At 48.9% G+C, this 13185-nt stretch overlaps 1 protein-coding gene across 1 annotated transcript in view; it reads right to left on the reverse strand.

The window, feature by feature from the left end:
- ITGB5 (integrin subunit beta 5) overlaps positions 1–13185 on the reverse strand; it is a 61495-nt gene that overhangs the window by 33771 nt on the left and 14539 nt on the right. Inside the window, exons 4-5 of the mRNA XM_059475903.1 lie at positions 12321–12570; positions 5424–5592 (exon numbers count right to left, since the gene is read on the reverse strand). Coding sequence (XP_059331886.1) covers positions 5424–5592; positions 12321–12570 — 419 coding nt within the window. The remainder of the gene's footprint in view (positions 1–5423; positions 5593–12320; positions 12571–13185) is intronic.

The raw sequence follows: 13185 nt of genomic DNA on the forward strand, positions 1-13185 counted from the left end.
AGCTGTGATGGACAAAGTGAGGTCCCTGCCTGAGGGGACTGGCTTTGGTGCAACCACACTCATGCCCAGGCACTCTGCCCTGATCCCCTCCTGCACACATCTCCTGGAAGCCATGGTGCCTCTGCTGTTTCATTGTACAACTCTACACACGCCCCAGGCAGCTCCGTCCCCCTGCCCCACAGCCCAGGAGAGCAGGGCTACACACACAGCCAGAGCACAGCAGGGACCTTTGGCATTGGTGCTGCCACTAATCCCACACAACCACTCTGCACAGTGCTGCTCTGAGAAACTTCTGCTGATTTAAAAGCATGGTAATGTCAGGACATGCTGTAGTGGTTCCTACAAAAGCACTGAGGCTTCCAGCACAGTACATGAAGTGTTCTCTGACCCCTCCTTGGTCCCTCTGTGCAAGGACCAGACATTAACACTGTCTTTGCATGAAGAGAGATGCAAGGACAGATTTTTTTCAAGTAAATGGATAAGATCCAGATGACAAACATTTCCCTCCCATGGAGCTTCCCCAGGTTTCCACATTTTCATCAGTCCGGGAAGCAGATCTGTGCCTGTAACAGCACACTGAAACACTTTGTTGAAATGGAAGTGGAAGGAAACACTGGTGCCCAAAGGAAATTTTTGCAAAGCACTGTGCTGCAGCAAACCCCCTCAGTGGCTGCTGCTGCTGCCAGGTCACTGCCAAGCCGGGTGAGCAGGGGTCTTGCTGCTGACCACAGCAGGGAGATCCTGCCACGGCACAGACTGGAGGCAGAAAGTCCCAGTGTCCAGAGCTTCCCCTTGGGCTGCCACACTGACCATGTGCCAGCACACACTGCCCCACACCTTCCCTGCCCACACACTCCCAGCATCCCCCTCCCTCCAGACCCTGGCTCAGAGCACCACCACCCAAATCCTCTGGGAAAGCACAAGGGAAAAGCTGGGTCACGGATGGGAATACCCAACTCCTCCAGAGTTACTGCTCAGCCTATTTAGCAAAACTCAAACTCTGCCCTGTTTACAGGAAGGTGCTGGCCCTTCCCATGGAAAGCAGTGGCGTGGGCAGGGCAGGAGGGCAGAGCAGGCAAAGGGTGTAGAATCACATGTGCCAGTGCAATTTTCGCCTCCAAATGTGCGTCATAGCCCAAAGTCTGCTGATCTTTCCAATAAATATAACTCTTGCTTCAGGGACATTATTCTAGAGTATATTCCTTTTTCCTCCCAATTACAGAAGATTTATTTTCTTTATTGACATTTTAAAGACCCCCATGATGCATATAAGGCTATAGGAAGAAATTTTTGGCAACACACATCCTTTACCATGCACCAGCACGTTACAGTCCAGCTCAGGAAGCAATGAATACTTTTTGCTCTGGGAAGCAGGATTCATTCCTCTGAAGTTACCCCCCTGGACAAAAGGCTAAAACCTCATGCCAAAATGTAACTTCTTAAGAACTCAACCCAAAAGTGATTACAGCTCTAATAATGCAAGAGGCAGTTTTCAGTCTACTCAGCCACCAGACAGAAGCTCATCCAATTCACTTTTCTTTGAGTATCTAAAGCTGATTTCTTTTTAAACTATTAAGGCCAAGAAACTCCCAAAGAGATTAGAAGGATTAATCTGAGTTTCATTTCATTGTGCTGCACACAAAGAAAAGGAGCTGCGTTCAAGCAGCAGCCACAAAGTCATTTCAGGGGTGCTGGTGCTGGTCACCTGCCTGCTAAGCCCACCTTTAAATCATGGGCTAAGAATTCCTCTGCAGACAAACTCTCCATGACTCCGACACCATTTCCCACATAAACAATACCAGAGCTGCTGTGGCTGCTCAGCTCAGGAACTCACTCCCAAAAAGCAACGAGCACCCACAGTCTCAGTCCCAACATGCAGGCACTGCAAGTGTGTGATGCCTCAGAGCATCAAACCAGGGTGCCTTGGATGGGCTGGCCGAGCCAATGCTGATCCCACACCAAAAAAAGCTGTAGACCTATAAAAAAAAAGCCCCCCAAGGAGGCTGGCATGCCAAGGAGCATCTCACACTGCCTCTGCCAGCAGCCTCAAGGCACTGGAAAATACAGCTCTTCAGCATGCAGTTTCCACTGAGAAACCCAGAGCAGCACTCCACTCCGCTTAAAGCAAATAACCAAGGAGAATTTCATTTATTTTTATTGGACTGGGATTGCTGAACAAAAAGCCCTGCACTGATGCCTACCCTGTCATCTGGTTTTTGATCCTTATGGGATAAGAAGGATTTTTAAAGCACGGGTGGGACTGGACCCAAAGCAGAGTAACATGTTTCCACAGGGCTTGGGGTGCTATGGATCCTGCCCCTACTGCTACAACCAGCTGCAGTGCCTTCTGTACCCCAAAAAACAACTTCTCACTCCATACAGCCACTAGTGACTGGCAAAACTGCCACAGCTGCCTCAGCACAGCTCTCCAAATACTATTGGAAAAGCAGCACAGCCTGTATTTCCATGCCTTAAAAAATACCTACATTTATACTTTGGGCACTGAATAAAAGCCCTTCAATTGTCAAGATGCAGTTGCCAGGAGAACCCCCTGGATTCATCAATTTGTCTAAAAACTCACCAGTTTTTCAGGTGCAGACCCTCTTGGAAGCAAGAAACAGATACAGGTGCAAGGCAAGTATGCCTTAGGAATCAAAAGCCAAAACCTCCTTCACTTGGTATTGCTCTGAAAGGCACCCCAGTGTCTCCCAGATGCCTTGGCTACCTCCACCTACCAGTGTCTAGCAAGCACCAAGCAAAACCATTCCAAAAGATGCTTTATTTTCCAATCTAGCATTATCTCCTCACTTCATCTCAGCATATAAGATCTGAAACTTACCCATACCACCAAGCTATATGAGGCTTGCACTTAGAGAATGGCAAAAAACCAAAATACTGCAAATGGAAAATGTAATTATGGAAGGCTGATTAATATTCCTGGCATACTATTTTAGTATCAGAATAAAGGCTTATTGTCTCTGGCTCTTTCATTGCCTTGAGAATAACATTTACCATATCTTCATCTTTCAGAAAGGAGCCAAACCCTGGGCCTGCTCCTAAGTCTCTGTTAGCTGTACAAACTTTCTCCATTCCCTGGGTTGAAGACCAGGCCAAAACATTACTTGAGTGCTACAGAGCCCTTAGGCAGTTCATGCAGAAGAAATGCCTGCTATGCATTCCAGTGTAAAAACATCTAGTCAACACAGGAGGTATTGTTTCTGACACCTCAGAAGGGGAGGAGAAGGCCTTGCTTAGACACCATGGCTTGGAGACCACGAGGCTCTGCTGTGCTGTGACTCCCTCTCCCCTTGATGCTGAGCACAAAGTGCTTCATGGGCAACACACTGCCTGTCCCCAAGGCAGGGGACTTTCTAAGGGGATAACCACCCTGGAAAAAGCCGGAGCATGCCAGTGAGATGCAATGGGGTGCACAGCAGTGATGAGGAAACCCACCTCAGAAGTCACCAAGGTACCTGTCTGCTGCTCTCCTTGCATGGGAGGGAAAATAGGTCCTGAGTTAACAGAAATTACTGTCTGCTTCTGGGGTTTTCATCCCCATGATACTCCATTAGTCACTGCAGGATGACAGACTCCATGCCAAGAACATCCCTGTCAGCAAGCTGCACTTCTCTGCCACCCCAAATGTCTGCAACCCTCGCCCATGTCAGTGGTGTTGAGTCTCACCACAGCCCACAGCCACTGACCAGTCTGGGCCTTTGCTTGGGGACCACAAGGGAAATTAAGCAATAAGTTCCCATTTTGACTATGGCACCAAACATGCTAATGTCAATCAGCTGCCTTGAAATTTTGCCTTTTTTAACTCTGGTCAGACAGAATCTTTGCTGCTCATGGCTGTGATGAGAGGCAGCTGCTCTGCCCAGAGCAAGGCACTGCCAATGCAGCATGAGTCATGGCACAGCCAGTTCTCCTGCCTTGCACACCAGGCCCATGGACTTCCTTTCCCACACCCAAGCTCCAGTAATTAATTAACTGCTGTGGCTGCAGAAATTTGCTGTCATGACCTGCCACATCATGCCAACAGTCACGCATGCACACATGCTCACCTTTGCTCACCCTTCCTTGAGGGCGCTCATTCCTGAACTTAGATGGTACCAGCATCTAAATTCATCTTCTAAATTTAGAAGGGACCAGGTTGTGCATTCAACAAAGACAGTTAAAATTTTGGCCCTTAACAACAATCTGAGACTGCCACAAATTCAGAGGAAATTTCAGGTCTCCTGCCTTCCACCAGCACTGCAGAAATGAGCCCTTGTGATGCACACTGAAGTATTGCTGCACCACAGGGAAATATTTGCCTGGTTTTGCAGTAATTTCATGGAAGGGAGTGCAAAAACCCACATGGTGAATGGCACAACTGAGTCACCATCCTGAGCCAACCCTGCTCTAACCATGGGAGCCACCTCTCCAAAACTGAGAAGCACTTTATATCCAGACAGTTATTGGGAGCAGCACTGTAGCTGTGCCAACAACAATATCTGTGGGAAGATGCCCCAGTGGGGCAGGTCCAGTCCTGCCAAGACCATGAAGCACCGCAAAGCCAACCCAGGCAAGGAGAGATCTGGCTTCCCACATGCCTGCAATCCATCACTCCCACAGACCATTTCTATCTTTTCCTATCTCCCAGTTCCCATAATTCAGACCCAGAAAACATGCCCTACCAAAAGGACTAAGCAAGGCTGAAGCAAACACAAAGCAAATTGCAGCAATAGGGGGAAAGGCAAATAGAACCAGTTGTGATGAGCAGGGAAGCTCAGGCTCATGTCAGAGTGAAGCAAACACTTCCATTCATGACAAAAAGATATGGAGCAACACAACTACTTGTTCCAGAAAGATCTCCAAGCAAGCATCTCCAAAAACCCTAAGGACATGGCTAACGTGGCACCAAGCTAATGAACTCTGCTCCAGCTCTGCTGACAAAGAGGGAGAGAAGGCTCTCAGCACCCAAAGGTGAGATCATCCCCCCACACACAAAGAGGGAAGATATGAGCAGTAGGAACCAGCTCCAACCCTCAACATGGGTCTACTGCTGCAAGATGTGTTTGATGCACCCTTTTTAAACACACTGAGCTGATGTGCAGTACTGCTGCACACAAGTGTATGTGACTCTGGAAGGATTCTGCCCCAGGTGCTCTGCACCAAAGGTCTAAGTGTGTAATGAAATCTCAGCCCTAAATTTGTGCTTCCAAAAGCTCTATTTTTATCCCCTTAAACTAGAAAAAGAATTAACCTTTTTTCCCATGCCTGTTTATCTACGGAAGCACATAAAAACAAAAGCCTCTACTTTTAAAAGCAATTTTCAGTTTCTCCAAGAAAAATTTAGTAGTTCCTTCCATGAAATGGCCGACTTTGCCATTGGTTCAATAACAGAGCAGAAGAAACCCCCAGAAAGGAGAGCAGCTCACCTTGCACACAGCAGCCTGCAGAATGGCATCGAAGCCGCCCTCGGGAGCGTCTCGGTTGCGGGACACTTTCTGTTTGCGCACCTCCTCGTTGAAACGGTCCACTTTGTCCGTCAGGGACAGCAGGTGGCGGAAGCCAAAGGAGGGGACACAGCTGGGGAACAGCTTGTAACTGCGGGAAGAACAGAGGAGTGGTCAGCTGGGAGGAACCACACCCGCAGCCAAGGACTGCAGAAGCTCCCAGCTCTACCAGGTTTTGTTCGGAGGGCTGGAATACTTTCACAGTGCTTTGTATTTTGGGCACTTCATCTTCTGGCTATTTCCCTACAAAACCCTGCAGTAGAGCCCATATTTTTTTTTCCTCTCAAGGGCTTTCAGAAGCTGAAGTTTCCAGAGATCCCACCAGGACTGAACATCTCTCTCCACATACCATATGAATGGAGACACTGAGCACCAGCCCACCCTGGCCATGCAGCTCTGCACTTTCTGCACTCAAAGTGGTTTTCACTGGGAACCTGCAGCAAAGGATGAGACCCAGTGGTAGGGAGGCTGCATTTTGGCAGATCCACGCTCCCCAGCAGCCCAGGAGGGCCATGGGAGCCATGTCCCACACCTGCAGAGCCTGTGGGCTGTGTCAAAGGGCAGGAGCATCACTGCCAAGAACTAGCTCTCCCTTCTTCTGCAGTACAGATTTTCACTGTGTCATCCAGTTTTCTTGCCAGTATGAACCACCCTACACCTACTGCACATCACCAGGCACCTGGCAATTGCCCAGTATGAGATGGAGTAATAACCAACACCAGCTCAAGATTCCTCCCACTCTCCCTGCAAGCTGGTGAGCAAACACAATCTCTGCTTCCCACCAGAGCAGAAGGGTGGGAGGGGCACCCTAAGGCAGAGAAATGTCTTGGCAGGCTACCAGGAAACCTTTTTTCCCATACAAAACCATGAGAAGGCAGTTTTGGTGCTCACCTGGAGAGCTCAGCAGACCAGCTTCTGTGGCATGGGAAATCAGTGAGTGTGTGCAGGAGAGAGGGACAGGAAGGGTTAAGAAGAAATGTGTTTAAAAAGGAGGTGGTGTGGCACTAATTCACTCTTATCTTTAAACATATAACCCAGAGTACAATTAAAAGCTTCTGCTGACACATGACCCACTACGGGTAAGTTGCAAGAGGCTTTTTACACAAAGGAGTATTTAAAATTTACCATCACTGAGAACTCAAATTCCTCACAAGGGACCTCAAAGCAGGGATTTCCATACGCACATACACACACATACCCCTAACTGTGGGGCAGGTCTCATTGCCCTGGGCTTGGCTGGCAATTACAGCCATCCCTTTTGATCCATGATCCACATCCAGACTTGCATCATGCTCGCACCCAGGGCAAAGCAAGGAGTCTGCCATGCCTGAAACCCCTCACTGCAGGGTCTCAGCAAGCTGCCCTTAGCCCACCAGGATGCTGAGTCAGGAGCAGGGGTGATGGAGACAAGAGAAACAGGGCTGCACCCTGTCGGGTTTTCAGGCTGTTGCTGTTTAGGTGGCCTGGAAAGGCCCAGGGATGGCCTTGGAGAGCCGACGCTTCAAAGAACGAGGAGAGACTTCTGATCTTGTCTCGGTCTCGGTGTTTATTAATTGTTTATCTAAAAGATTTTCTTTCAGCCCGACAGAGGTCTGCACAGCAAGTCAGCCATGGGCACACTCCCGAAGCCCCCGGGCGGTCACTTATCTTTATACCCTAAGTTACGTGTACAATATTTATCATTTTTCTCCAATACTTTCTACTCTTATTAACCGGTGCACTTCTAGTAATGACCAATCCCAAAGTGCCACCACCACCACAGAAGATGGAGGCCAAGAAGAAGAAGAAGAAGGACAGGACACGCCCCAATTCCTCCATCTTACTTCTCTAGACCCCCCTGTACCAAAATCCTAAACCCTGTGTTTCACACTTTAACTAACTTATCCCTTCACCATTCACCCAGTGAATTCCTCCTATCCTCATACAGGTCTCATCTCCTGTGTAGGATCAAAATCCTGCCACCAGACACTTCTGGCAACATTCCAGGATTCCCGAGCCCCCCAAGGGTGGTCTCGGCCTCTCTGCACCTCCATCCTGAGGTGCTGAGATCCCACATCTCCCCCTTCTGTTTGCACCAGGAAGACTTCCTTTGTTATCCGATTCATAGTGTGTTTTAAACATGCAAATATGCATGGGATGACAAGTATGAGGAATAGGAGAATTATTAAAACATAGAATCCTACTCTTAAAATTCATCTCCATATGGGAGAGATGTCAAAGAAGTCTACCCTTAAAATTCCTCTCCAAATGGGAGAGATGTCAAAGAATTCTACCATACATTTTGCTTTGGCTGACAGATAGGTAAATTACCCCCATTGCTTATTTCAATGAATGAAAGAATGATGCGTATAAGCATCATGAAACTCATGGCTTCACTTCTGTGTGACATCATTGCTTTGCTTTTCATTCAGGACCTTAACAGAGAATCCCCCCAAAGTCCTTAGTTTCTTCTTATTTCTCTTCCGAGTCGTCTTGGCAATCTGAGTCTCGACCCCTGTTTGAGTACTCGTCTCTTTTTTTTTTTTCTTGGATCTTTGTTCTGGGATCCGCATTTTCATGTTCTCGCACTCGAAATGGTTTCACGTGTCGTGCCGACACCCACGTCTCGATCTGTGGAGATACAAGCGAAACCCTTGCCCCCCACTAGGTGGCGCTGTCACCGGCCTCCCCAGCTCGGATGACAGCATGAGCTCTACCGCCCCTGTCCTGTCGACTGCCGTGTTCGTGATCTCATTTGAGACCGTGTCTGCTTGGCTTTTAATTCAGCTGAAAATGGAGCTTGAACACCAGAACGTCTCCCTTGAAGGGAAGGGACTGGGACTCCGAGGGTTATACCAGAGGCATCAAGTCTGAGGAGGGTGTGGAGCCGCTGGGACATAGGATCCCGAGCACGGCCCCTCCTCACCCGAGACGTCACTCTCTCCCCCTCGTTCCACCTCCGAATCTCCTCCCCTCGGTCTGTCCCGACTCTGTCTCCTCTCCCTCTGACGTTGTGTCCCTGGCTCCTCCCGCCGGTGTGTACAGCCCGCCCCCCGCCGGCACCCGGGCCCGCCCCGCAATTCGACCCGACTTCGCTCCCGGGTTTTTGCGAGTTTTGCCCGCCGCGCGCGTCTCCGCTACTCTGCCGGCCGGCCGGAGCGGCCGCCACCCCCCGGCGCCGCGCTGATAAAAGCCGCGTCTGCACTCATGTCTCCCTTTTCTGTCTCTTCACCCGCGCTCCCCGCCGGCTCCGTCGCTGCCGCGCCGTGCCCCCCGCGAGGAAGCGCCTCCCCCCCCGATCCCTTCTCTTCCCCCTGCACCCCCCCCTCCGATCCTGACTCCCTTGTATTCTCCGGAGTTTTAGGACGCTTTAGGAGCTTCTTGGGGTTTCTGGGTTTTGGGACCGGGGGCTTTAATATTATTTCCTGCTCTCTTTTCTCGAGAGCCCTTTCCCCTGGCTTCTTGAGGCCAGAACTAATTAAAATTTTTTCTTTTTTTTTTTTTTTTCTCCTGGAGCTTTGCTCCCCACCCTCCTTCTGAGGGTGCCGGCAACTTTTCGTTGCTCTCCCAGTCTTTTCGACTGCGCCGAGATGATGCCTTTCTGGCATCAATCTTGCCGACGAGAGCAGCTTTAACGCTGTCTCGTCCTTCTTTGTTGCTAAAAAATATAAGTGCCTATTAATTTCCTGCCAAAACCCCACTTCGAATAGCAGGCATGTTTCGGCCAGTGGGTAATTAAGCCTTGCCCACAACAACAGCTGTTTTAATTCTTTCTTTTGAGATCCTTTCTGTATATGTTTGAGCCACGCCTTGTAAGGCGGACAAAATTTCCCGTTGTTTTTTGGGAGAGTGTGCAATTATGTTCTTATTTTTTGACCTTCTCACCGAATCTGTCGTCAGAGCTGTCCGAAGGCTCCCGTCTCTGTCCAGCAGGTCACAGGAGAAGGAATCCAGAGGCGCCTTCTGGTTCCGATCCGGGCTGCTCTGCGAACTGCCTTCGGCAGAAGCTGAGAGATGGAATTCTCAGTGACTGCTGTTTTTTTGCAGACTCTTCTGGCTGTTTTTTTTTTTTCTTTTCTTCTTTCTTCTTTTCCTTTTTTTTTTTTTTTTTTTTTCTCAGGCTTCTCTCCTCAGGAGCTGTTCTCTCGGCTCTTCAGCTCTTCAGCTCTTCAGCTCTTCAGCTCTTCAGGGCTGATCCCCCCCCGAAAGGGTTGGTGGGGGGTGCCCACCCAGGGACGCCACTTGTCGGGTTTTCAGGCTGTTGCTGTTTAGGTGGCCTGGAAAGGCCCAGGGATGGCCTTGGAGAGCCGACGCTTCAAAGAACGAGGAGAGACTTCTGATCTTGTCTCGGTCTCGGTGTTTATTAATTGTTTATCTAAAAGATTTTCTTTCAGCCCGACAGAGGTCTGCACAGCAAGTCAGCCATGGGCACACTCCCGAAGCCCCCGGGCGGTCACTTATCTTTATACCCTAAGTTACGTGTACAATATTTATCATTTTTCTCCAATACTTTCTACTCTTATTAACCGGTGCACTTCTAGTAATGACCAATCCCAAAGTGCCACCACCACCACAGAAGATGGAGGCCAAGAAGAAGAAGAAGAAGGACAGGACACGCCCCAATTCCTCCATCTTACTTCTCTAGACCCCCCTGTACCAAAATCCTAAACCCTGTGTTTCACACTTTAACTAACTTATCCCTTCACCATTCACCCAGTGAATTCCTCCTATCCTCATACAGGTCTCATCTCCTGTGTAGGATCAAAATCCTGCCACCAGACACTTCTGGCAACATTCCAGGATTCCCGAGCCCCCCAAGGGTGGTCTCGGCCTCTCTGCACCTCCATCCTGAGGTGCTGAGATCCCACAGCACCCCACCCAGACCTGCAAGTCAGTCACCACCACAAGGCAGAGGCGGGGAGAGCCTGGACCAGGGGCAAAAAACACCCACTGCAGCTCGAGCTTACTTGCAGCTTTTCTTAGATGCTGAAGGGTTTGTTTTGACACCAGGAATAGCTGCAAACAAAACCACGCCTGACAACCCACCCTGCTGCCCCAGGGACACATGGCAGCAGCCAGAGCCCCCACACAGAGCAGGCTGGGGAAGGAGATTCCATCAGAGAGCAAGGAGCCAGCACCCCTGGTTTGGATGAAGAGGAGACACATGGAAACTGGAAGGGAGCACCTACCAGATGAGCTGCCGTGGGCAATCCTTCCTAAATGTTTTCCCAAGACCAGGCTGGCTTAAAGTAACCCATAGAAAGAAAAGCAACCACCTTAGTAAAGCCAAAGGAACACACAGATAGCCTGATCATGGTGGGAAAAGCTGAGGTGACAGCTCTGGATGTTCTTGATAAAAGGTCATTGGAAGTTTCAGGTACACCTTTGTTGCTGAGTTGTCCAGTTCCATCCTCTCCTTCTGCACCCATCTCCTCCTGCATGTTTCACTCTGTTTCACTTGGCAAAAGCCATGTCACACCAATTAAATCACACACCAGCCAAACAAAGTTTCCAAGATTTCTCCAGCTGGAGACTGAGAGGACAGAGGATCCCTCAGAGGCTATGCCAAATCTCTGGGAGAAGCACTATGAAGAGCGTGGTTTGTATGAAGAGTGTGGTGTGCAATGCCATCATGGCAGAGACACCCTCCTGGCTCAGTGTGGTCACTTTTGCCTCAGGATTAAAGCAAGAGTTTTCAGTGTTAAAATCCATTTGAGTTTCCAATTTGGACAGAACTGGTGAAAAGCAAAAACAGACGATTTTTGTCTGGTCAACAAGCAATGTGCAGTGAGCTGCCAATGCTTAGTCAGAGCCAAAAGCTGGCCTAGAAACTCACAGCTGATGCAAGCTGTCTTTGCCTGCCTCTCAGAGCATGCACAGAGCTTGGCATCCATGCATGAGGTGATCTTACAATGTAAGTAACCACAAACGGCTCAAATGAAAGGGATCTCCTCGCTACCCTTACATGACTGAGAAGCACTCACTGATGGATGAGGTGAAGATGGGGAATACAAAGGTGTCAGTGGTGACACTCTCCCAGGAGGGCACTTGCTGCTGTAACCATCCTTCAGTGCCAACACCCAAACCCATCTGAGCCTGGACACCCTTCCCCACTCCCAATTTCACTCTGGCATAATCCTCAATTCAATGGACTTGATCCCAGCTCTGGTGGTTAAAAGGCAAACAAAAAGACAGTTGCAAAGACACAAGCAAAAAGAAAAAAGGAAATAAAGGGATGAAGGCTCTGATATTACCACAAAGTAAACCACGTCATTTGTGTCTTTTGTAACTACCAGTTTGCTTTCCTTCCACAGCAATAAAGATGAAAAAACACTCCTGCAGCCATAAAAACACTCTACAAAAACTCATTAATCAGCACTATAGGCCATAGCAAATCTCAGTTCCTCCAAACACTTTTGTTGAGAAGAAGTTACATTGCCTTGGTCTCCTTATCTGTAAAATGCAGACAAAAAGCTTAATTGATTTACTCAACGCCAAACTATGACTCAGAGCTAGGATCACAAATCAGGAATTTCTGGCTTTGGCTCCTTTTCCTTAAAGGCTGTAAAAAAGCCTGCTATGTCTGCATCCTTTTCAGGTACTTAAAAATAGCTTCAGGCTCCCTGGTACAACAGTTTCCCATGTCTAGATGCAGAGATCTCCCCACAGCAAAATGAGAAGCTGTCCTATCTTGAATTGCTCAAGCATCACAGTGACAGCCAGGCTCATCATCATCATCCCCAAAAACCAGGGCTAAAGAGTGGTTCATTATTTACAGCAAAAAGGCATATGAAGAGTGCAAACACAGACCTTGCCCCTCCAGGTGCAGCCACCACTCACCCAATGCAGGGATTGTTTTGGTATCTTGGCGCCGTGTAGGAGAAAGGAGAGATGTTTTTGTCCACGAAGGAGCCAAAGCCCAGACGGAAGTTGCTGGTGAGCTTCCTCATCTCCTCAGCCAGCTTGGTGCCCAGGTTGCGGATGTTGTCCAGGTCGTCGTTCATGGACAGGGACAGGTCCATCAGGTAGTAGAGGTCCACGGGGTAATCCTCCACCTGCCTCACCTGCACTCGGAACGAGGTCCGGTCACCTGCACGCACACAAACGGCGGGCACGGTGAGCAGCAAACTCCCAGCACACACAAAAATCCAGATCAACACTTTTATTTCTCCCCTGCAGAGCAGAGAGATCACTTTTCAAAAGAAGAGGGTGAAGGCAATAAGCTTTTCCAAATACATCCCTCAGGAGACTAACAGGAAAACAGGTATTGACTTTGGGTCCAGCTATGTAGGATATTGGCTGGCAAGAAAAAGACATGGAATGCTTGTCTCTATTTTAGCTCTTTGGAGGTATCAGAGAGGGTCCTTCCATCTCATCTGAGAGAACATGAAAAACACTTTTTCCCTGTGTGCAGTCCAGGGATGTTTCCTTAGAAAACAGGAAGGAAAAGCAGAGTGAACCTTAAATGGATGTTTCATGGACTACTGCAACAGGGACCCTGCCCACACTTGAGTACATTCTCAAAGAAAACCAGGAGCAGTCCAAGAAGTTCTGCACAAAAGAGAGTAGGAGGCAGAGCAGGAGAAGGAAGAGGATCAGAAAAAAAAAAAAACCAGCATGAAGTGAATGCAAGATGTACTCTGAGCTGTGCAGGGAAGTCAAGGTGAAGCAGAAACAGAAGAAACACCTTTGAAAAGGAGCTCCC

The sequence above is a fragment of the Ammospiza nelsoni genome, chromosome 7, assembly GCF_027579445.1.
Source record: "Ammospiza nelsoni isolate bAmmNel1 chromosome 7, bAmmNel1.pri, whole genome shotgun sequence".
NCBI lineage: Eukaryota > Metazoa > Chordata > Aves > Passeriformes > Passerellidae > Ammospiza > Ammospiza nelsoni.